The following is a 23473-nucleotide window of genomic DNA, read 5'->3' on the forward strand; positions in this document are numbered from 1 at the left end:
AGGCTCTGGCAGTGCTTTTTAGCCTTCTCTGTATGAGACCTGCATGGCTGAGGGTGGCATGCACACAGCTCATTCATTCATTCTCTCACCTAGAGCAGCCARCTACAAGCCACACAATCTTTACAGCTGGACCGCACTCAGTTAGAACAACGTATTAATTGAGAAACACAGTGCAAAGGCAATTCCACTGCCTAGGAAGCAGCTACCGTTGCACATATACARTTATCCTGATCCCTTTCCTCCCTTGAAAGATTAGCTATCATGAACTTCCCTGCAATGAGAGGGAGGTAAGAGTCCGCATTTGGCCACACCTCAGTGGGATACAGTGCTTCAGACACTCCGTAGCAGCTGCCCTAATGCATGCTGTAAACATGAGACAATATGGTACAAAACATCTTAGATTTATATCCGTGGGAAAGAAGAAAGGGAAGGTCACCTTGGATCAGWGTAAATAATGGTAAATATTCGGGTGTAGTCATGAAAGGAACATTACCCTACTGTTCATCTGGGGTGAGATTCATAGCTTTGGAAGCACTCCCTGATTACATCTAGAGCTTCTATGCATCACATGAAGAATGATGCTCCCAAATGCATTCAGAAATGCATAAACACACAATTAATTAAGCCAGAAAGGAGCCCAGAAGTATGCAAGTGGCATAGCACACCTCTACCAAACAAACAAATGCATTAATGTTCATAACTTAAGGTTTCAGTGGAGGTAACATGTATATCTTACTTTCAGGTGCTCTGTCCAGCGTATACCAAAGCTTAAAGCGACTGGGATTCTGAACCTGGATCTCCTCTAGTTCGGAACGTAGCAAGATATCCTTCTCAGTCTGCAGGACAAGGAAAAACAATGGTTACACTCTGCATTTCAGTACAGCCTTCAGATGACCACTGACTATTAGCTACTCTACATTCCTGTGAGACTGAACAGAATACTCCACTCCATTTTTGAAGCTAAAGAGAGCAAATGCAAGTWATTTCCATGACTATCCAGTGGCAGAGTTAATAAACAGCCTCAAAACTTCTCTGAACCCTGAGCAATATGCAATGCCTTCCTCTAACGAATGCAGCAAAACAAAGCAACACCTGTATCAAAACACAGAATCATCACTCATAAGGGGAATTAGCTGTAGCACCATAACAGTAAAGCCCTCTTTAAGTATTCCCATTACAAAAGCAAATTTCATAAAAAACTAATTATCACTGCACAACTATCTCACTACTCCTCTGCTTTACCATTCAATCAGGAAAATGTCAAGTTTATCACTTTCACCACTTCAAATTTCATTAACACTGCCATATAGAGATTGCTTAGCTTTTAAACAGGATGTGGAACAACAAACACCCAAAAGGGTATCGAGTTCTGATTGGAACAACAAATGTTTTGCAGGGTATCAAGTTCTGCTTCTCCCTGACACAAAATCACTGAAGGCCAAAAGAAAGCCTTATTCCCGTAAGAGCAGCTGAAGTTCAGGAGGGGAGGGACAGAGTAGGGACTAAAAGTGGCACTATCCTTCACAGCCTTACTAATTTGGTGCTGTGGACACCAGTACGTCTGGAACTGCAGGGGTGAGGAGGAACGCACCAGTAACTACTGCCAAGAATGTGCCTATTTCTGGACCTGTAATTGCACATGTTCCAAAAGGGCTGTTACTGAGTCTGATCAACTCAAASCAAGACCCCAAAAGACTATATGCAAGATAATCTAGAAGCAGGTAAGCCATAAGTTAATTAGAAACACAATAYTGACTCACATACATAGTCATCTATAATCAATACAGCCACTTCAGGAGGGCCAAAATAAAATACCAGCAAAACATATACTAAAAAAAACCCTTTAAATTCCAGTTGTCCAGCATAATGACTGTCCATCTGTCAGCTGATTGCTTCATATTTCTGCAGTTAGGTCAGTTAGGTATGGGAACTCTCTAAAGCCAAGGCTTGATGTTTACTTAGACTTGCTAATAGATAGGCAACTGTTCCCTGAGTCTTTCCCTCAAGAAGCAGTAGGTTTTCCAGGTTACTAAAGCAGCTCTAGTCCTATATCAGTCATTCTGAATTGCTCACAGCAAGTCTTCCTGCCCTGGTACCTGCAACTGCTCAGCACAGACCAACTGCTGCAGCTGCACCACTGGGTGTCTTAACAGGGTCTACAACAGCAAAGCACTAGAGAGATGCTTACACAGTCACTTGGATCATAACTTCTGGGGAGAAAAATGGTCTTGTCTTATACGTCAGATACTGTACAAAGGAAGTGAGAATATACTGAGTATCAGAGGATAGAGGAACAATAGAAAAGAGCCTGAAGAAGCTAAAAATACAGGCATGAATATCTCAATCCAGAAACAGACTGGCATTAGGAGGGAGAAATTTAAAAGCAAAAATGTGAACACTAGAAGAATGTTAGAAAATAGAGAGGTGTGTGCTTTAGCACTAGACCACCATGTGGGTTGCCTAGTTATTGACAAGGTCCATCATAAGTACTCTTGGATGAGAGAGAAGCTTCCCTCTGCCCAATACTGGTAGGTAACCTTGAGGAGCAAAAGAAATGCATGAAGGAGGAAACAGAAATGAAAGAAGGGAGAGAGCTGTGCAGAATCACAGCTCTAGTTCCAGAAGCTGCCGGAGACTAATTTTAAATTTTATCTCACATAATGCATTCTCAAACAGAATGATTTTTCACATGAAAAACTTGCTCTGAAGTTGAGGAGTTGTAATTACTGAAGGAGGCAAGTGGTTATTTCTTCATGTAAAAAAGACAGCTCTGAAAGTCTGCCCAAAACACGTTAACAACTTGCACAAAGGAACTGAGAATCTTAAAATGTTTATAAACCATATTAGAAACAGAACAGAAAGACACAAGAAAGTGAGCATTAACTGGAAGAACATCAGCACTTGGACAGTAACACTAACATGAGAATTCATTACAGTATTTTTATATATGGGAAGTTTTTGACATTTCAGTTCATTTTTCCCTCAGGGTTTGTATTTCTGCAYTGTGCTTTCTCAGCAAGTGCTGCATTTGCTGAATGGAGTTCTGTTCATTACAGAAATATTTATAAGCAGTAACAAGGACAGAATTACCTGATTAGCAAACAGCAGCTGACAAATAGTGTGGTCGTCTTTGTCTTTCATGATAGCTCGAATGATCTGCAGCATAGGTGTTATCCCTGAAAGAGAAGTGCAAGAGTGTGAATAGAGTGTGAGCAAGCAAAAATATGAATGAAAACATCTACCAGATGTCAGAAACAAAGTAGGAAYCTTTACATATACGTACCAGTCCCACCTGCAATCATCCCCACATATTTCACTTTTTTTAAAACTGGTTCAGCTTTCTTTTCAGGCCGAATAGCAAACTGGCCTGAAAAAAGAGAGAGAGAGAGATGGTAGATATTGAAGAAAGTAGCAAACAGTGGGCCTAAGATACCTTCCTAGTTTGTACAACTCACTGACTTGGTTTCAGCTCTGTCACCCTTCCCCCTTGCAAAACAGAGGAAGAAAAACAGACCCTGAAAGGTTATTGGAGGTTTTAAGACGCATGATGATAACATCAAACATTGACAYGGGTTATTACTCTGCACTGCAGCATAAAGTTGTTACTACTTGCATTTCTGTTTGCCCAAATCTCATACCTCAACCATGTTCAGAAGCCCAGTTCTCTGTAAACAGTGCACCAAAAAGGAAGTAATCTGCTCAGACAGCTGATTTTCCCCATGCAGGTTATTCTAAGGGAAAACCTCAAATTTGCAAGGAAACAGGATACAGCACAAACATTGTCCAGTTACAAGCACACCAGTCTGCATCCAGTAAAAGCATGACATGGACAGTCTGTCACCCTCAGAGCACTGCCTTATAGCACTGCAGGATAAGGAGGACTGCATGCCGTCACAGCCAAATTTGAGAGAAAGCAGTTGGCTTATGAGTTTGTCTTTGTGGCTTTATTGTTTTAATGTAGTGAGTTCACTCACTCATTTAAGTATTGCTTAACTGCTTTCCTTGAGTATGGAATATGCTGTAACGGTTCCTGTGCGCACACTGCATGTAATCGACTTCATCTGCCTCTGTTCCTCACCTCTGCTGTTAACCTCAGTTTAGGATAAAAATCATTTCCTTGAAAAATCAGGATCAAAAAGGTCTGGCTAAAACACTCAATCCTCCAGGTTCTTCACCCTTACTATTTTGCAACGCAGATTGCACAAAACTCTTTCCCAGAAAGAGAGGGGGAATCTCTTGCACCTGCTCTGCCCATATTATTGGCTAATCCCCCTGCYCCCTCCTCCAAAACAGCTCATCTCATAATTTGTTAAACCACTATAAAGCATATTTCATAGCACTGTATCTTAGGCCAGGTAGTCAATACAAATTTGGACTGTTTGGATAGCACTGATTTTTTGGACTAATTACAAAAAAAGAGCTGTAAGTAGTTATATGGTTTGTATATTTATTCTCTCTTTTTTGGCTGATTTGTCAGTTTCTGTAAAGCCTGACAGTAGGTTTGAAACTCCCAGAAACATTGTGTTTACACATCTGTTCATACAGGATAATGAGAACACAAAATACAAAGCTCTGGAAATACAAGTTTCTAAGTTCTGCTGCTCACAGGACTGCCAGAAGGTTTTTGTGACACATTTGTGGCAGCACTATACCTACCTGACACACTTCATATTAGCATAAAGCTACTTCCTACTGCTAAAGTTTATTTTCTCTTGGGGAAAATAGTATTGGACTGCACAAATACCAAATGTTTTTACCAGTCTATAAACTATGTCCATAAAAGTAGGGAGCAAATTCCCGTATTTGAGAACTGTACCAAAAATAAGCACTTTTATAGTCATGTAACCCTTGCCCTGTCAAGGATGGCTGTAGACTTAATTAAGAGACTTAAAATTTCTTTYGCGCAGAAAGAAACATGAACCCTGTTGGAAAAAACATAAACAGTACACCACTATTCACCCATCAAAATCTTATAATGCTTTCCTGTGTTGTTTACTTTGGATAAACAATATTTTCCAAGTCAGTCTTGCCTTTTCCCTTGTAGACAAGCAGGCCACTTGGTCCTCTGAAGTCAATAGTGTCCCCTATTTTCAGGCTGTCTAAGTACTGAGACATCTTCCCTCCTTCAGGGAACTTTGGATGTACACCTTTGAAATAGATCTGGCAAAAATAACAATGAAATAATTAATCTCACAGCTTAAATATGAGCATTTGCCATGCAAATATTTATGCACTCATATTCCTCATTCAGAAAGATATTTTATTACAGGATAAAATTCCTACAAGAAGAAACACTATCGAGGCAGATTCAACTGACAAAAAAAAMCGAGAATCACTTATGTGAGTTTTCTGATAAAAACGAAAATGCCAAACTTGGTCTGATTTTGTTCAGACTGAGCACAGATTGGCAACCTCTCCATTGTATTACTGTAACATAGAAAAGCTCTCTAAATAAGTAACACAACTGCCACTCAAGTTCAAAAAACCTCAGTCACTGTGAATTCATATAGAAAAAAAAATCTGTGAAAATATCTTGACAGTTCAGTTGCAAAGGAATATTCCCCAAACTTGTTCATCAAGGTTAGGGTAACCAAAGAATGGACACCAACTACTGGAATATGGAAGGTATCAGTGGGTGTAGTTACATTGCTGAAAGTGTGCTTTTTTGATTTTGCTATCAARGCTGTGAAAGTTTTAAGCTGAAACAAACTCAATTTTTACAGGAATAGCAATATTTGCATGCACAGAGAGTTGCACTGGTAATGACAGGTCTGTGAGGTGTTCCTACGAGTCAAAGATTTACAGTTTTCTTCGCCACGTCTTCATTGTCCAAAAACACACCCATGAAGGTAAGTAGGTAGAAAAACATAAATTCATTTTTAGTTTAAGAGTAAATAAATAAAATGTTATTAGTTGTAAACAAGTAAGATACTCAAGAATAAAATTCTGACAAGAAATCCAGTGGAGGAATTTAGGTTTTAAATTCTTACCAGCTTTAAATATATATTCACTTACTCTAATTACCAAGAGACAAAATGTACCTCATCATGAGACCTAAAAGATCTAAACTCACACTCTTGCCAAACACATCAGACATCCACACTGTCTAGGTCAGTAATTTTTCTATTTTAATAATCTGTAGTCATCACAATGACCAAATTACATTAGCCACAGAACAAGCCAATAGTTCAGGCAAGGTTAATTCATTATTTCAAAAGTATAAAAGAGTGTGTGAACCTCTGCAAGTATTCAGAGACTTCGGCAAATGRCAGTCTGCAAATACAGAAAATTACATAGCAGCTCTCAAGACACATTGACTTAAAAGTGCCTGCAAAATGCCGTATGGATTGTAGGTAACTGCACATTACTTGTTACGGTAAGAAAACCCATAATGGCAGATCACTGAACAGAACTTGGCACATCATGGTAGAATCAGACTTCACATAGCACTGCAAGTGTAAAACRGAGCTCAGAAGTTGCCCAGTCTAGTAAAATACAGTGATATTCTCACCTTGACAACAAGGTCCACAAAGCCCTTGTCGTCATCACTGGAAACAGGAGTGTATGGTCTAATTACCAGAGCCCCATTAATCCGTGCAGACAAGTAGATATGCTGTCCTATATGCAGGAGAGGAAAAAAAAATCATTTTGCTTTCAAGAGATTTTTCTTTCACTGGACATAACAAGTTAAACAGCAAATGGCATCTCAAAGCTGGCTTAACTATCTTGTTTTGGGGCATCATTTTTTSCTCCCTCATTTTCCTGACACTTTGACAACTTACCAGAGTTGTTCTTAGCTATGTACAGCTTCTACCTGGAAGGGCAAATGATTCAGCTGCTAACCTTACACGTTTGTCATGTTTGTTTTGATGTTTTGGGGTATTTATATTTACCAAAGCCCTAACTGCAAGCAAAATGTTCCAGAAAGCATGATTTCTCTCTCACATACGGACATGCAAAAAATCATACATGGACAACTGCCAGTTGAAAGTGTGGTTCACACTTTATTAAAACATTAGCTACAAGTAACTGTTCTACTTCCACAAGGCATGGCTCATGTCTTCCAGGAGGACTAGCAATCTTCTAGCTGCCATTGCTAAGGCTGCCTAGACATAAAGCCGCTTTCTAACCCTGTTATTCCTACAGCTTAACATTTGAATTTATCAGTCACATTTCAACCTGTCGCACATTAGCTGAACTGTCCACAAACACTCTCCATAGCTTTTTGTCAACATGTTTATTTTTGATGAAAAAAATCCTAGAATTTAATTTCTTCAAAAAGTTTTCCTATGACCAATGCCCTTAAGAAATATCATAATTAAAGAATATTTAGAGGAGAAAAATGGTTTTCCYTGTTTAGCACCACTAAGCCAGAACAACCTACTATCCTTAAGACCAATGTAGCTCCTCAAAGACTGTACCACTCCTCTGCCTTTTATGCGTGTACAAAGAGGTGATTTTACTGGGAGCCAGTTTGTCAAGCTGGAGGTCTGTGAGGCAGAAGAGTCTGGATGATAGCGTGTGAGTGGACACTAACATTTTCCCAAAATATCTAGTAGTTTGGAAACCGTGCAATCATAACTGACCTGAAGCTATACACAGATATAACACAATATAATAATTATACAACCCTCTCAGTGACGAGTATATAGTCCATTAAATAGCCTATGTATTTCCTGTTGTGTGGGAACCAGAGAGAGCTGCAGCTTCTGGTTCCTTCTTCCCGGGCAAGCCATGGTCTTTTTCTTCCCTTCTGGAACATATCTATCACTAACATTTCAGGATGTGAATCAGGATAGATAAGACCACTGTTAGGGTAAGCCATACAAGAATTAGCTCAAACCCAGGAAAGGGTGCTCCTTCCAAAGGGAAAAACATACTTTATGATCCTTTCTGTTAGAGCTTTATTCCATCACTGACAGGACAGCAGATGTTGGGGCGCACAGGGATCTCCTTGACTCTAGCCTAGGTTAGCTAGAACGATGAAGTCACATAGGATCTTACTTGCTATTAGTGCTAATCATGTTTTTTCTGTAGCACTGTAGCTGGCTACTAAAAGCGAAATGCTGCTGCTGGACCAGACATGCAGGGTACACTCCAGTATTTGTCCCAAAGCTGCGAAGTCTGCTATTTCCAGCTGCTTTTAGCACCCTCCCCAGTTCACAGCTTCCCTTTCTTCCAAAGTCCCCCCTCCGCAGTCAGGGAAACTAGCTTTGTCCTTCATGACTACTTAAGAAGATCAAAAAAAACCAGCATGCCCTAAATAAAGTGAACCTGAACGTAATATATGATAATGCCGAAAAGTTACTAAGGACTACCATCGGGTAACTCTGGTCCACAGAACATTACAAGACACAGTTAAAGCAAAAGTCCCTATCAAATGTAAGTCACAATTATATGCTCTTTACATAAGCAGTAAGAACAGTTGCACTAAACTGTTATAGAAGATAAGGCATATGGCAAGGGCTAAGGAAACATCCACTCCATGGCAATTATGAAGTTCCATGAGACTGCCTGCAAATTCAGAGGTTAGCAGATCACTTGGCAAAATGTATAAATTAGAGGAGAGAAAGAAGGAGCTATGAGCATTGCCTTGAAGGATGGAAACAGATTACAAAGATCAAGCATCTTGGGAACAATATTCCGTGGAAAGTTAAGACTGGAAAATATAACCAAACATCAACAATTGTTTCTACTGTGTTTAAAGAAACAAACTGGATGTACACTCTCTGTAAGCACACATGACTTCAAACACTGCAGATGACTCACAGTGTGAGGACAGTTTTGTAATGCCATAAATACTAGCTGATGGCTCAAGCCACATGGAGAGTATTTAAAATTCAACAGTACAAACTATAAGAAAAAAGTCTCGGTATCACAATACAAATTATTATAACAGTAATAACTCTTAAGACATTCAAGTCACTCTTGCAAATCATGCTTCAGATTTCCTCGACAAGTATAATAAACAATGCTGTGATTCTTGGCAGGTAAAAACAGGACATACCGATAGGGAGACCCAGAACATGATCTACAGAAGGAAGGGCAAATCGAAATCTTCTTGTGTCATGACTAACTTCCTGGAAGAGGAAAAGCAAAAACAATCAATCAGCTATCTTGTTGGGATTTAATGTTTGAGATTTCATTTTTAAAACCGATATGCTAGTCAGGCTTACTGCAGGGTTAAATATYTGGGAGACAGGAGGATCCTAACTGAAACTTTTGTATAAGTAGGTAATAAGTAAAGAACTCCACTGAATGTGGCAATTCTATATCAGGAGTGAACTTTTCATTCAAATTCGCTGAAAACTCAACTTTTCCTCAAAATACTAGAAGCAACAGAGAAATTAATATATATTGACTATGGGGTAGTCAATAAAACAMAACTTGGGTTGGGGGGCCTCCAACGGGTGCATGCAGCTGGGGATGTGCGTGCGGGACACGGCTGTGGGGGACCCCCATACACCCTTCCTGGGAAACCTGCATGTATGACTACCTCTCTGAAATGTCTGTACATCAATGCATGCAGCATGTGGAACAAACAGGAGGAGACGGAGATCTGTGTGCAGTCGCAGGGCCATGATCTCATTGCAATTACTGAGACATGGTGAGATAGTTCGCATGACTGGAACACTGTCGTGGATCGCTATGTGCTTTTTAGGAAAGACAGGCCAGAAAGGAGASGTGGTGGAGTTGCTCTTTATGAGAGAAAGCAACTGGAATGCATCGAGCTCTGCCTAGGCAGGAAGGAGGAGGAGGCAGTCGAGAGCTTATGGGTAAAGATCAAAGGGCAGGCTAACATGGGGGACACTATTGTAGGTGCCTGCTACAGGCCACCTGACCAGAAGAGAACGTCGGTGAGGCCTTCTGCAGACTGCTGGAAGTAGCCTCACTATCGCAGGCCCTGGTTCTCGTGGGAGACTTCAACCACCCTGACATCTGCTGGAGGGACTACACAGCAAGGCACAAACAGTCCAGGAGGCTCCTGCAATTCATCGATGATAACTTGTTGACACAGATGGTGGAGGAGCCTACGAGGAAGGTTGTCCTGCTGGATCTTGTCCTAACCAACAAAGAARGACTGGCTGGAGATGTAAAGGTTGGGGGCAGCCTTGGCTGCAGTGACCATGAGATGGTGCAGTTCAGGATCCTGCAGGAAAGAACTAAGGCAACAAGCAGGATTGCAACCCTAGACTTCAGGAGAGCGGACTTTGGGCTCTTCAAAGACCTACTTGGAGGAGTCTCATGGGTTAAGGCCCTAGAAGGAAGGAGGRTCCAGAAGAGTGGCTAGCATTCAAGTATCACTTCCTCCAAGCTCAAGAGCGGTGCATCCCAAGAAGTCCAGCAAAGGGGGCAGGAAACCTGCATGGATGAGCAAGGAGCTCCTGACAAAACTCTGACAGAAGAGGAAAGTACAAAGAATGTGGAAGAAGGGACAGGCTACTTGAGAAGATTATAAGAATGCTGTCAGAGTACGCAGAGATGCTGCGAGGAAGGCTAAGGCCCATTTGGAATTAAGTCTTGCAAGGGATGTCAAGGACAACAGGAAGGGCTTCTTCAAATACATCAGTAGCAAGAGGAGGACYGGGGAAAATGTGGKCCCACTACTGAATGGGGAAGGGACCCTGGTGAYAAGGGATACAGAGAAGGCAGAATTACTGAATGCCTTTTTTGCTTCAGTCTTCACTGCTAAGGGCAGCCCTCAAGAATCCCAGAGCCTGGAGATGAGAGAGRAAGTCTGGAGAAAGGAAGACTTTCCCTTGGTCGAGGAGGAAAGGATTAGAGATCTTTTAGGCAAACCAGACATCCACAAATCCACAGGACCGGATGGGATGCACCCACGGATACTGAGGGAGCTGGCAGATGTTGYCACTAGGCCACTCTCCATCATCTTTGAAAGGTCATGGAGAAYWGGAGARGTGCCTGAGGACTGGAAGAAAGCCAATGTCACTCCAGTCTTCAAAAAGGGCAAGAAGCAGGACCCAGGCAACTACAGGCCAGTCAGCCTCACCTCCATCCCCAGAAAGGTGATGGAACAGCTCATTCTGGGTGTCATCTCCAAGCATATGGAGGAACAGAAGGCGATCAGGAGTAGTCAGCATGGATTCACCAAGGGGAAATCATGCTTAACCAATCTGATAAGCTTCTATCAAGGCAAGACTAGCTGGGTAAATGAGGGGAGAGCAGTGGACATTGTGTACCTTGACTTCAGCAAGGCTTTTGACTCTTGTCTCCCGTAACATCCTCCTASAYAAGCTCAGGAAGCGTGGGTTAGATGAGTGGACAGTGAGGTGGCTCGAGAACTGGCTGAAAKGCAGAGCTCAGAGGGGTGTCACCAGTGGTGTGGAGTCYAGTTGGAGGCCTGTGGCTAGTGGCATCCSCCAGGGCTCAGTACTGGGTCCCATCCTGTTCAAGATCTTCATCAATGACCTGGATGARGGGACAGAGTGCCTCCTCAGCAAGTTTGCTGATGATCCCAAGCTGGGAGGAGTKGCTGATACACCAGAGGGCTGTGCTGCCCTTCAGAGAGACCTGGACAGGCTGGAGAGCTGGGCGGAGAGGAACCTCATGAAGTTCAACAAGGGCAAGTGCACAGTCCTGCACYTAGGGAAAAATAACTCTAGGCACCATTACAAGCTGGGGGCTGACCTGCTTGGGAGCAGCTCTGCAGAGAAAGACCTRGGAGTCCTGGTGGATGACAAATTGACCACAAGCCAGCAMTGYGCACTTGTGGCCAGGAAGGTCAATGGTGTCCTGGGGTGCATTAGGAAGAGTGTTGCCAGCAGGTCGAGGGAGGTGATCCTGTCCCTCTACTCAGCCATGGTGAGGCCACATCTCAAGTACTACGTCCAGTTCTGGGCTCCCCAGTAAAAGAGAAACATGGGGCTACTGGAGAGAGTCCAGCGGAGGGCTACAAAGATGATCAGAGGGCTGGAGCATCTGCCCTACGAGGAACGGCTGTGAGAGCTGGGCCTCTTCAGCCTGGGGAAGAGAAGACTGAGGGGGGATCTTATCAATGTGTATAAGTATCTGAAGGGAGGGTGTCAAAGGGATGGGGCTAAACTCTTTTCGGTAGTGCCATGCGAAAGGACAAGAGGYAATGGGCAAAAATTGAAGCACAGGATGTTCTGCCTGAACGTGAGGGGGAATTTCTTCCCTGTGAGAGTGACAGAGCCCTGGACCACATTGCCCAGAGAGGTTGTGGAGTCTCCTTCTCTGCAGATCTTCAAAGCCCGCCTGGATGCAACCCTGTCTACCATGCTCTAGGTGACCCAGCTTGAGCAGGGGGGTTGGACTAGATTATCTCCAGAGGTCCCTTCCAACCTTACCGATTCTATGATTCTATGACAAAACAAATAGAAAGAATTTAACATGTATTTAAATGTTAACAGTAAAACTTGGTAAAATATCTGCAGATGAACCTAAACAGTAACTTTTTAAAAGGTGTGAACATTTACATAGCCTTCTATGAGGCCATCACATTTCTCACATGAAGCTTAAATATGAGGGACCTCAATGACAAAAATACTATCACAGATATCTCAAAATCAGATGAATTAATCTTTTCAATATAGAAGATTATTTAAGAAGGCAGTAGTGGATAGGAAGAAGATTAGGATAGCATCAAAATGCTTAAAGTTAAAAATTACCCTATCCAGCTACTCTCAAAACCACTTTTCATTTTTTGTTTTAAATACAATTAATTTTAGTGATCTGGCTGACTGTCTGACATTACAAACAGCTTCACAGTCATGTACAGTAGAGTGATGAATACCAGCAAGGTAAGAGGAATAATGAGTATTTTTAAAATATCAGGCTGAGCATGCACTGACAGCAACAGTACAAGGTGGAGTCAGCTTACTAGAATTCCTCTTGCATTTGAAGGCAAACCCTACCCAACTACACAGATGTCTTGAGTAGGTTCCTCCTCCATACTCATAGCCACGATTCTTTTCTCAGATGACTTTAAAATGTTTTTGTATAAATTATAGGTATTTTTAGATTAAAGTTCTTACCAATTTTTAATAACTTATAAAACAAACTATAATATTCCACAAATACTCTGATTTATATCCTCCCTCACTTAGCTGTGGATATGRCAGTGCTGTACATTACCATCAGTCACAAGGCTTGCACCAGATTTTTGGCACATGCTAGAAACCACTACTGGAAACACTGAATTATGGCAGAAATTAAAAAAGCAATTCTTGTACCAAGTTATTATTTCTCCAAAGCAATTTCTGTTTCCAGGACACATTTCTCACTTATGCAAAATATTATATACATCCATCACTCAGATATTCTTGGTTGATCAAGGTATCAAGTGCAGCAACATTTCAGCATACATAACTCTTCATACAGAAGAGTTATTCCTCCATCCCAAGATARAAAGTGTTCATAAAATAGCAGTAGAGGACAGTGAGAAAAACCAATATTTAGCAAAAAAAAATCAGTGTGATTCGTTTTCTATTATGAACTAGTACATCAGAAAACTTCAAGTAGTTTGACTCTGAGGCATGTGCAATACCTCAAGCTTCATTCCCTTTTGTAGGCCAAGCAGATTGCATCTGTCAACACTGTATGCAACAGACTTCAGGAGGAGACGGGGAGTACATAGTAACAGCATTATTGCAGCAYGCGGGGGAAGTAAATCCAGTAAAGAAGCCCAGCCCAAGCCATAGGGAAGCTTTCAGTTCCCAAGAAACCAGAGTTCATAATCAAGGTAATTGTTTCTTTGACAGACAGAACAAAAAGCAAAACTGTCAATGCTTTCCGTATACTTTGAAGAAAGCTCTTTTCCGYTCTGAAGTCCTTTTTATAAAAATAATTCTGAAAATTTTTTGACTAGCCTCACCTATGCAAAAATTTAAAATCTATGTGGTTAAAGAACCAACATTACAGATGTTCTCAGGTATAACTTCACACTTAAAAGCCAAGATAACAATCTGATACTTTTGATGTTCATTTTATTGAAGAGAAATCTGAAGTTTTCAATTCTTGGGGGTTTGATTCCCTTCACATAGTTGAGTCATCAACTTTTGATAYTGAGATGCACCAATGGAAGCGCTGAGGCTTTCCTCTAAAAACTGGATGTAGGGCTGAGCATTTCTAGGCGATACAGAACACCTTCCACTTAGGGAAAAGTAGAAGCTGAGAGAGCTCAGCTGCTGCTGGGACTACATTGCTTAAAGATTTTTTCTATAATGCATCAGAGTACAAACATTCAGTAACRGGAATCACTATCACCATACTTCTAGCAGCTACTGTGCTGAATGCTATTGATCACGAGAACTGCCTGCTCTGCCCGAGAACGTGATTTCTGCCTTGTAACCAATCCAGTAGTACAGATTTTAGGAATTTTTGCTGATGTACTCTACTGCCTGAGCCACACATGACAGAAACTGCTAACTAGTTTAATCATTTCTAAAGCAGTGTTCTCCACTCTCACTTGTTTGGAACCAAACTGGTTTGCAGGAATGTGCACTGCAACACTCAGTTATATTAGGCAAGGAGCATTTATAAATAATTTATTTCCTTAAAACCTAAACATTTGCATGATTTCACTAGAAACCAAACTCAGTAGCCTTCAACGCATCTATAGTCTCCAGTAAATCACAGATCTGCTGCAACATTACCCAAGATTTAGGAAGCTATAAACATCTTACAGTATTCATGGAGTAGTGTTTACACACTCAGCACTGTACATGGACTTACCTCTTTATCAATCAGCCTCAATGCATACTTCACTTCAGGATCCTTCAGAGTAATTGGAGGATGGGGATTCCTGAAAAATTTCAGGAAGGTCCTGCAGACTATCCATAATGGGTATGTCACTATCCATAATGGGTATGTCACTACCGAACCCAACTGTAGCAATACAAGAAAAACATTATCACCGTTGTTTGCACAAAAAGGAAAGGAGGAAAGAACTAGTATGACATGATCAGACATGGCAGATCTAACAGCTCAAAAGAGAACTATGTTTCTGTGCGCTAATAATATGAGCAGGAAGCGGAAGTATTAAAAAAATGCCAGTTAGCATAACATTAACTTTGTCTTACAAGCATATGGAGTTACTCCCGAGTTGTAACTTTTAGCACGTGTTGCTTTTGACCTGTCATGTCACAACACTCGTCAAATGCAGCCATTGTAGTCTGCCTTTTTTATACCCACTTGAGGGCAGACTTCACCCCTGGCATCTAGAAGGCCCAGGTTCAAGCCCCAAAGCACAGGAGTAGGTTCTACCCACATACTGTACCAGTCTTCCCAACCAAAGCCTCCCCAACTCTACACCACCAGCCAGCAGTAAGGCCTAATGTGTGGGCTACGTAGTTCTGAGAGATTCACACACTCAGGAAAGTACAGAAGAGACCATGCTGCTGCATGACAGCTGGAGGTGGGGAGACAGAAGGAGAGAGACAGAATCACAGACTAGTAGAGGCTGCAAGGGGACTCTGGAGATCTGGTTCGACCTCTCTGTTCAGAACAAAGTCAATTACTGCAGGTTGTCCAAGACTGTGTCCAGCTAGGTTTTGAATATCTCCAAAGATGGAGAGTCCATAACCTCTCTGGACAACCTGCTCCAGTGCTTAGTCAACCTCACAGCAAGTTTTTTCCACAGATTCAGACAGAACCTCCTGTGTTTCAGTTTGTGCCTCCTGTCCTGTCACCGGACACCAGTGAAGAAAGTCTGGCCCCATCTCTTTATGCTCTCCCTTCAAATATTTAAATGCATTAGTAAGATCCCCCTGAGCCTGCTCTTCTCTGGGCTAAACACTCCCAGCTCTCTCAGCCTCTCCTTGTGTGACAGATGTTCCAATCCCTTAGTCATCTTTGTGGCCTTTTGTGGGACTCGCTCCAGTAAGYTGATTCATAGTACTGTCTTGTACTGTGGAGTCTAGACATGGACCCAGCAGTCAAGATACAGCCTCAGTAGTGCTGAGCAGATGGGAAGAATCATCTTCTTCAACCTGCGGGCAACATTTTTCCTAATGCAGCCTAGAATACTGCTGGCCTTCTTTGCCATGAGAGTGAATTGCTGACTCGTGATCAACTTGTCCACCTAGACCTCCAGGTCCTTCTCTGCAAAGCTGCTTTCCAGCTYGTCAGCTCCCAGTGTATAATGGTGCAGGGAGTTATTCCTCCCCAGGCGCAGGACATGCACCACCTACCTGGCCTTCTGAACATGACCCAATACCACATGCACTTTGTTCAGGCYTGCAGGGTGTCCAGGGAGCTGAGTATCTCTCACCTGCAGGCCTCAAGTGCAGACGCTACCAAACCAGCACTTAGCTAAAGGCGCCTGCTCCCAGGCATACTTCGCTTGCCAAGTTAGCCAAGTACAGTAASAGCCTAAGAAATCACCTTTTGTAGTAGTTTTGAAGAACAAGTTGGATGAACACTTGTCAGAAATGCTTTAGGTAAACTTGATCCTATCTTAAGACAGGAGAATAAACTGAACTATCACTTCCTGAAAAAAAATCCTCTCCAACTCTAATCTATTATTCAACATTTTACTCTCACATAGGAGAGTGGAAAAACAGCATTAGTGTAGCATTTTTCCATAATACCTATGGAGAGAAAAAGAGGAGATTGAAAATTCAAAATTCACAAACTTCTTAAATGGCATACATTGCATTTACTGATTTTTGAAAAGAGTTCAGAGGGATGTCTGGTCTGCTTCCACTTTTATTTTGTTTTAAAGTGACCTGACCACTATTTTAGAATCGTATTTCTGTGTGTGACACGGCTGTTAAATAATGCATCAGCCTGACAGGAAGCTATGAAAAATGTCCTGCATTATTATTAAAATTCTGACAAAGTAATTTTTTAATAGAAAAAAATGGGAGAGCATAAATTCTTTCTTCTCAAAATGCAGTTGTACAGATTTGAAAGATATCATCACTAGRTAGCTTGAAAGCACACTATGTCATACACACATACTGCATTTTTCTCCTTTAGTTGCAGATGCTGCCGGAACACCACAACTTGATCCTGAAAAAGCTGAAGTTTACAAGAATGTTATTCTCTAATTCCTGCAAAATCATCAGATTAGAGCAGCTGTGGTAAGAACTTTTGTTACAGAGACAGAAAAAGGAGGGAAAAAGAGGGCAAGAGAGACATCTCACAGTATGATAAAAATGAGTAAAAGGAAGTGACAGAATAACAAATAAGTTATTTAATGAGAATTGCAACAGGTAACTAAGATCTGGTGGAGACAGTAAACTGAGTCCACAATGTTTCAAACGTGATATTAATATGTTAAAACAGTTTTATTTAAAGAGGTGGCCATCCTAAATGAGCAAAAAAGTATCTGTGATCYAGCAGCTGATATTGGGAATTAAGAAACAAGCTCTGTCCCAACTCCAGTATGAATGTGCTTGCTGACAGAGGGTAAGGAAGGCAGGAGAGTAGAGTTGCACACACCATCTCTGTAAATCACCTTCTCCAACTGTAAGCAGAGAAAAATCTTTTCTCCCACCCTTGCAAATAACCTTTGGGTCATCGGCTGTCATATGCAAACTGCCATTATTATGTGTCATTTACTAAACAACTATCTCCTTCCTCAGAGGTGCATAACCATCATTTTTTGAAGCAATTTTCTATTGAAACAGATTTTGTGATCTRGTGAAGTTTAACTTTGATATACTCTTCTAACACAGCATTAACTTAACAGAAGACAATCTGTTATTCACCGTAATTTAATGCAAGAGTGCCATGGAATTTAGCCTCGAAAGGAACTACACGCCTACTAATACAGATACATTCTGAATAAGGAATAAAAGAGCTGTGTTGTCATCTTGCAGGCAGAAAAATAAGAATTACAAGTTAAAAGATTTCAAAAAAAAAAAAAACAACTTGTACTTGCTAAGAAATATACGTGCAGAGTTAATAATGCTCTGTATTCTCTTATCACAGGGTATATCAAGAAACCTATGAAAATAATTGCACTGCAGTCACAGAAGCTGCATTAATTTACAACAGAGCYAGCAGCCACAGCAGAGTGACTGGCTCCTGATAAGTCCAGCAGTCACTAAATGAAGATCTGGTGATTCATAGTTTCCAATGGCACAAAGCTTTGCTAACACAGATTACAAAATTAATAATAGAATTGGAATTTTTACTAATGGAAACTGACTGCAATGGGAAAACAAAAAAAGGCCGGAAAAAGAAGAGAAACCATGGTATTGAGATTGCCAGCCCTTCCCACTGAGGCGTGGTGAGTAAAACATAGTTAAATGTTTGGAATTATATCCCTTGGGAAATGCATTTTACAGCCAGCATTAATTGAAATCCAAGAATATCTCAAGAAAGGGGCAACATACCAATCAGAAAGCACTGTAAATTGTGTAAGCTTATGGCAGGATATTCCACCAACTGCTCTGCAAACAAACAAAACAAATGCTTCCTTGCAAAGAAAACCTGTACCCTCAGCTCCAGTACCCTCTCTCCTACTTCTTCATGCAGACCCAATCTTCAAGTAACCTTGATTAAACGKTCTTCTCATTCATTTTTGAAGATGATAAAAGGATTAAGAGTTGGACATTCCTCTACTTCTGTAGCTTTCTCACCTACCTCACCCCCTTTTAAGTAATTTAATAAGCAGCTATATACCAAATTAGTATATCTTGCTCCCACCTCCATCCTGTTCCTCTCATGAACCTACGGCCAGAACTGTTTAAGCAGGTGGATCAGAGGAACAAGATGATATGTTAGGAAGCTGCTTAAAAAGGGTAATGATGCATGCTAAAGTTAGACYCACAAATCTCTCTCTTAGACAGTATGATTCTGAAAGAGATCTCTACCACAACAGCAGCTGCAAGGCTAATATTTTTAAAGCCTTCGGTTTGGATACTGAAACGAATTGTTCACAGAATTGAGTAAAAAGAAAAAAAAATCCCTGAACATGCACACCACAGCAACCAACACAAACACTACTATTCTATACACCAGAGCATTCAGCGTTCATATATGCACAAATACCAAGGCCTATAGGGGTCAGCAACAAGAATATCAGAAAACTACCCTATTGTTAGCGTATTTAAGGAGCTATTAAAACAAATACTTTCTTTTTTCCTTCCTAGATTATCAGTATATAAGCATCAAATATACCAGTAATCTCAATCTGTAACCTGTTTGAATGACCTTTATTTTACAGAAAAACCTTAACAGCTGCAACAGCGCAGAAATTCAGAGATGCTACTAAAAAACTCACAGGCATTCCTGTCTACTTTTGGGATCCACAGTGCAGTTATATTAYACATATGTGAGTGTGTATACAAATATTTGTATATACACACGTACACACACGAATCACAGCAAAATGCCATGGTTCTCTTCCCACCCACATTTAGGCCTCAGTGAATAAACTAAAGGCCTTARCTATGCTCAAAGTAGCCTTTATGGAAGAAGCTGGAACATGACTTTTCAATGGCAAAGAGATTTAAAAGCCCGATTTCTAGCTGCAGAGAGTCTGGGCAGCACTGACAGTAGTGAGAAAACAGAATTATGGAAGCTGGGATCTTAAATGYCTGCTGTCAAAAGCCAGCATCAAGCACTGGCCCCACAGTAGGCAGGATCTGGACCCTGCCTTTGGTRCAAAGGTTTGTTTAATAACCCATGACCGGCAACCTAAACGCAGAATGGGTCGACGATCACTGCCTCCAAGGAGTTGGTGATGGCACAGCTGCAGGCGTGCCCACCSCGACACCTGAAATGTGAACACCGGCGCCCGCAGCTTGGCGGAGAGGCTTACAACAGCTGCATTTCCCCAGTGCTGATCCCACCGGGGCCACGAGCTGCGCATGGCTGACGCTCCCCCTCCCGCCAGCGCCACCCGGGACCGACCGTTACCCGCGGCCGGCGCCGACCGTTACCCGCGGCCTGGCCCGTGACGGCCGCCCAGCCTCTCTCCCGTCGCCCAGCAACCCCCGCCCTCCCGCCGCCCGGGCGTAGGAAGTCTGAGGAGGAGAGAGCTCGCGCTGCCCGGCCGGCTAGCTGGTCGCACGCCCCGACCCCCTCCCCGGCCCGGTCCGGGCCCCTCACCGTGCTGAGCCGCGCCCCCATGTCGGACCCCTGCGAGAAGCGGAAGAGCGGCGCAGCGCGACCCGCCCTGCCCCGCGGCGCGGCCCCGCAACGCCCGCCGCGTCACGTGGCCCCGCGCCGCGCCAATCAGCGCCGCGCAGCGCTCGCCCTCTGGCGGGCGGCGGAGGCCGTTGGCGGGTGGGGATGGYCGTTGGCGACGGCCGTTGGCGGCGCCCGAGGCGCGGTTCGGCGCCGCCGGACCGTGGAGGCTGGGGGGAGGTGCGACTGCCTGCCTGCCTTTCCGGGGGCGGGCCYGGCCGTTGCAGGCGTTACCAGTTGCCGCTCCTGCTCCATCCCCCGCCCCGACCGGCAGCTTGGAGGGGGGGCGCCCGCCAGAGGGCGCCCGAGCCCTGCGCGGCGCCTCGTCAGCGCGGCCGGGATCGCGGTTGCGTGACGGTTAATTTATTTATGCCGGCTGACTGAAGCGCTGCGTCATGATGTCTGAAAATACCATCATGGGAAATTTGTGGAAATGACAGCAACAAAACGGTCCTCTAAGCATGGCTTCATTTATCCGCTTTGGATGTTTATCTGATATGCTTGTCTGTACCCAAAAATGAACAAATAAAGGTATAGTTTTYACTAGCTAAGCCACTTCTGTGAGTTTGTCCTTATTGTACTATCATAGTGTATTAATACAACTGTCTTGCACATTACTAACAACAAAAAGTAATGGTAGGAAAAACAAGTGTTCTACTTAATATATATCTTTATTTTTTAACAAARTCTCTCTATCCTTTCAGGATAAGAAGAGGATAGCTTCTGGTTACCAACATCACAGCAAAACAATCCATATGTATCATGCAAATCTCTTAAGGGTCAACTTCCCCTGCTTACACTTAAAATAACATCAACCCCTGCCTGTAATTCAGAGTAAGTCATTAGTGCTGATGTATATCTGAAGAGTACAAAAGCAACTTTGGAATAAGGGTAGATGCTTCAACCAGACTTAGGAAAATTTTGGTTTACAGTGATGTACGCAAATTAATGACTAGTAAGCAAATACAGCTTTATATCTGTGCTAAAGATAAAATGCCACAAGTTGTTTAATATGTTGTAACTTACAGTAAATGGGCAATGCTGATTCTTAGATATAGCTTCTCCTAAACAAACAAGCCTATATTTGATAGTCCTAATATTAAGATTAAAAAACAATAAAAAGAAGCACCTTTGTCCTGCCCCGGCCACTCAGCTCATACTGGAGTACTGAGCCATCTGCATGCCCTTGCATCTGCTTTCTCCCAGGGTTTGGTTTCTCCACAGATTTGCTGTCTGCCCAGGTGGCTAATGTGGTCATGAGAACAGTCATAAATCAGCCATGACTTACCCATCAAGTCTGGGAATTAGCACTGGTAAGTGAAAGCAGGTCTACAGAAGAAACTGAAGGTAAACGGGTCGCATCACTGCAAGGAAATGGGAAGGCTCTAAGTAATGGCACTTAGCTGCAGGCCTAAGTTATTTATTTCTGGCATTTCTATGACAAAACAGACCTGGCTGTGTAATCCTCTCTTAATGTTTCTCTTTGAGAACATGAGGCTTAGAAAACTGGGGAGATAAGTAGGAGACTGGGCGGGCACTGGGAACATGAAGCGTGGTGGGAGTGACTCTTTGAGGTGAGGCTGCAGCTTGAGACTTGCCTGGAGTGTGCCTCTGGTGCTGTTCAGCGTCACCCTGGTTTCAGCAATGTACAGCTGTGCTGGAAGGCCAGCAGAAAGCAGTTACCTGGACACCTCTACAGGGAAGCTTGCTTAGGAGAACAGCTTGGGGAGACTTGAAGGCTAGAGCCAAATCCCTGGTGGAAATTTCCAGCGAAGTTCATTTCTCAGGAAGTTCATTTCTCATTTCTCTCTTCCTTGTATCCACACACAAAAGGTGAACCAAGGGCCTGCTTGAGCATCTCTGGGGAATGGATTCAGCCGTCTGTGGATGTGCAGAGTTTATTCTCGATGCCAGTCTCAGTCTCCCCAAGTAGCCCTGACCAACCAGCCTGTGTGGGCCCTCTAGGCATGTCTGAATCCTGCCTGCTTTGGTTCAGAAAGCCAGTAAATGGCAGTGTCCTTGCTCACCTTCTGTGGATCCACAAAAGAAGTTTAAATTACTTCTGAATGAGCACTGTCCTTTTTCAGGGAAGCTTAGGTGACTGACAAAAGAGGAGAGTTTCTCTAAAACAAACCAGCATTCCTCTATTGATCACCTTAGTTAGAAAAGCAAAATACTTAGGCCAGAAACTCACTCTTGGAAGCAGCATRGGCCTGCTTACATTCTTTAGAAACAGGCTTTATTCACAAGGTTTCTTTGATCCTTGACCATGGCAAAGCTTTGTACCTAATGGCTGATCAGCAATTTTGTTAAACAGAGCATCTTCTGCAAGTCTGTTGCCCTATGCCTTTTTGGAAGAGCCATTCAAATGTGAGTTAGATGACCACACATCTTTTCCACCTTCCCTCATTCCAGAAAAGCAGAACAAAAAGCAGGGGAAGACATACCTCAGTTTGTCCACAACAAACAAAAAAACAGTGTTTTGATCCCCACAGATGTGTTTGCCTGTCCTGTGGAAGGAGTTTAACAAAACATTGCCTGGTTTCTTTAGCAGAGGAGGTCAACACGTAGTGTTAGCAAAACCATTCTCTGAACATCCAGGTTTTCTTAATGTGACTGTTTGTGTTAGAGCTGGGAATGACACGGGTTCTGCATTGTTTTCATTAGCCTTTGATCAGCTCTTCGTTTCTGCTGGCAAAGGGAGCCTTTTATGTTCTTTGGGATCCTTAAGATTTTCTTAGCTCAACAGTTAAACCACAGGACAGAAGTTTTGCGAGAGATCTGAGTGCAAGTTTGGTTCAAATGGAGATGCTGCTTGTAACATAAAATTCCCTAGGCTTCCAAACTCTCTTTCCACTAATGTGATTAAAGACTTTTTTAAGTCTTTTAAGACTTTGTTATAGAAGGAATATGTTCACTGACTTATGTATTTTAAATTAAAGCCTAGGAAAAAGACTTCTTGCATTTAGATGATAAACACAGGCACTATATTTTTTGGTTTATCTTGCTTGCCCACAACAGCATTAAATGATAATAAAAAATTGTAAAGAAAAGCTTCTGTTAAAATTAAAGATTTTGAATTTTGAGATACATTATTTTCTCTTGCCAGTATTAAAACAAAGCTTCATTTTTCAGTGTGTTAAGTGAGCTAACTACATGTCCAGTCCCACATGCAATTCCATGTGGCAGACATCTTCACTACAAACCTGGAGCTTTGTTTGTCTCGAATGTGTTTCTTTGATAGGGTACATGGATCATAAGTACAGAACCATTTATGTAAATAAAAGCCTAACATCAAAACATTTTTGCTTCTGTATGTATAGAGTCCAAAACCTAAAGCTATGTCTTC

General features: G+C 42.3%; 2 protein-coding genes across 2 annotated transcripts in view; one reads left to right on the forward strand and one right to left on the reverse strand.

Moving 5' to 3' along the window:
• CYB5R3 (cytochrome b5 reductase 3) overlaps nucleotides 1-20151 on the reverse strand; it is a 23462-nt gene extending 3311 nt beyond the window's left edge. The window contains exons 1-8 of the mRNA XM_085324401.1: nucleotides 20047-20151; nucleotides 14716-14868; nucleotides 9008-9080; nucleotides 6512-6618; nucleotides 5031-5160; nucleotides 3284-3367; nucleotides 3091-3176; nucleotides 737-836 (exon numbers count right to left, since the gene is read on the reverse strand). Of these exons, the coding sequence (XP_085180527.1) occupies nucleotides 737-836; nucleotides 3091-3176; nucleotides 3284-3367; nucleotides 5031-5160; nucleotides 6512-6618; nucleotides 9008-9080; nucleotides 14716-14868; nucleotides 20047-20067 (754 nt within the window). The 5' untranslated portion in view covers nucleotides 20068-20151. The remainder of the gene's footprint in view (nucleotides 1-736; nucleotides 837-3090; nucleotides 3177-3283; nucleotides 3368-5030; nucleotides 5161-6511; nucleotides 6619-9007; nucleotides 9081-14715; nucleotides 14869-20046) is intronic.
• Nucleotides 20066-23473, forward strand: part of LOC146584606 (poly(U)-specific endoribonuclease-B-like) — a 17618-nt gene continuing 14210 nt past the window's right edge. The window contains exons 1-2 of the mRNA XM_085324438.1: nucleotides 20066-20219; nucleotides 20835-20958. Of these exons, the coding sequence (XP_085180564.1) occupies nucleotides 20066-20219; nucleotides 20835-20958 (278 nt within the window). The remainder of the gene's footprint in view (nucleotides 20220-20834; nucleotides 20959-23473) is intronic.

Source organism: Rhea americana, unplaced genomic scaffold (assembly GCF_003343005.1).
Source record: "Rhea americana isolate MKP2758 unplaced genomic scaffold, rheAme1 scaffold_91, whole genome shotgun sequence".
NCBI classification, from domain to species: domain Eukaryota; kingdom Metazoa; phylum Chordata; class Aves; order Rheiformes; family Rheidae; genus Rhea; species Rhea americana.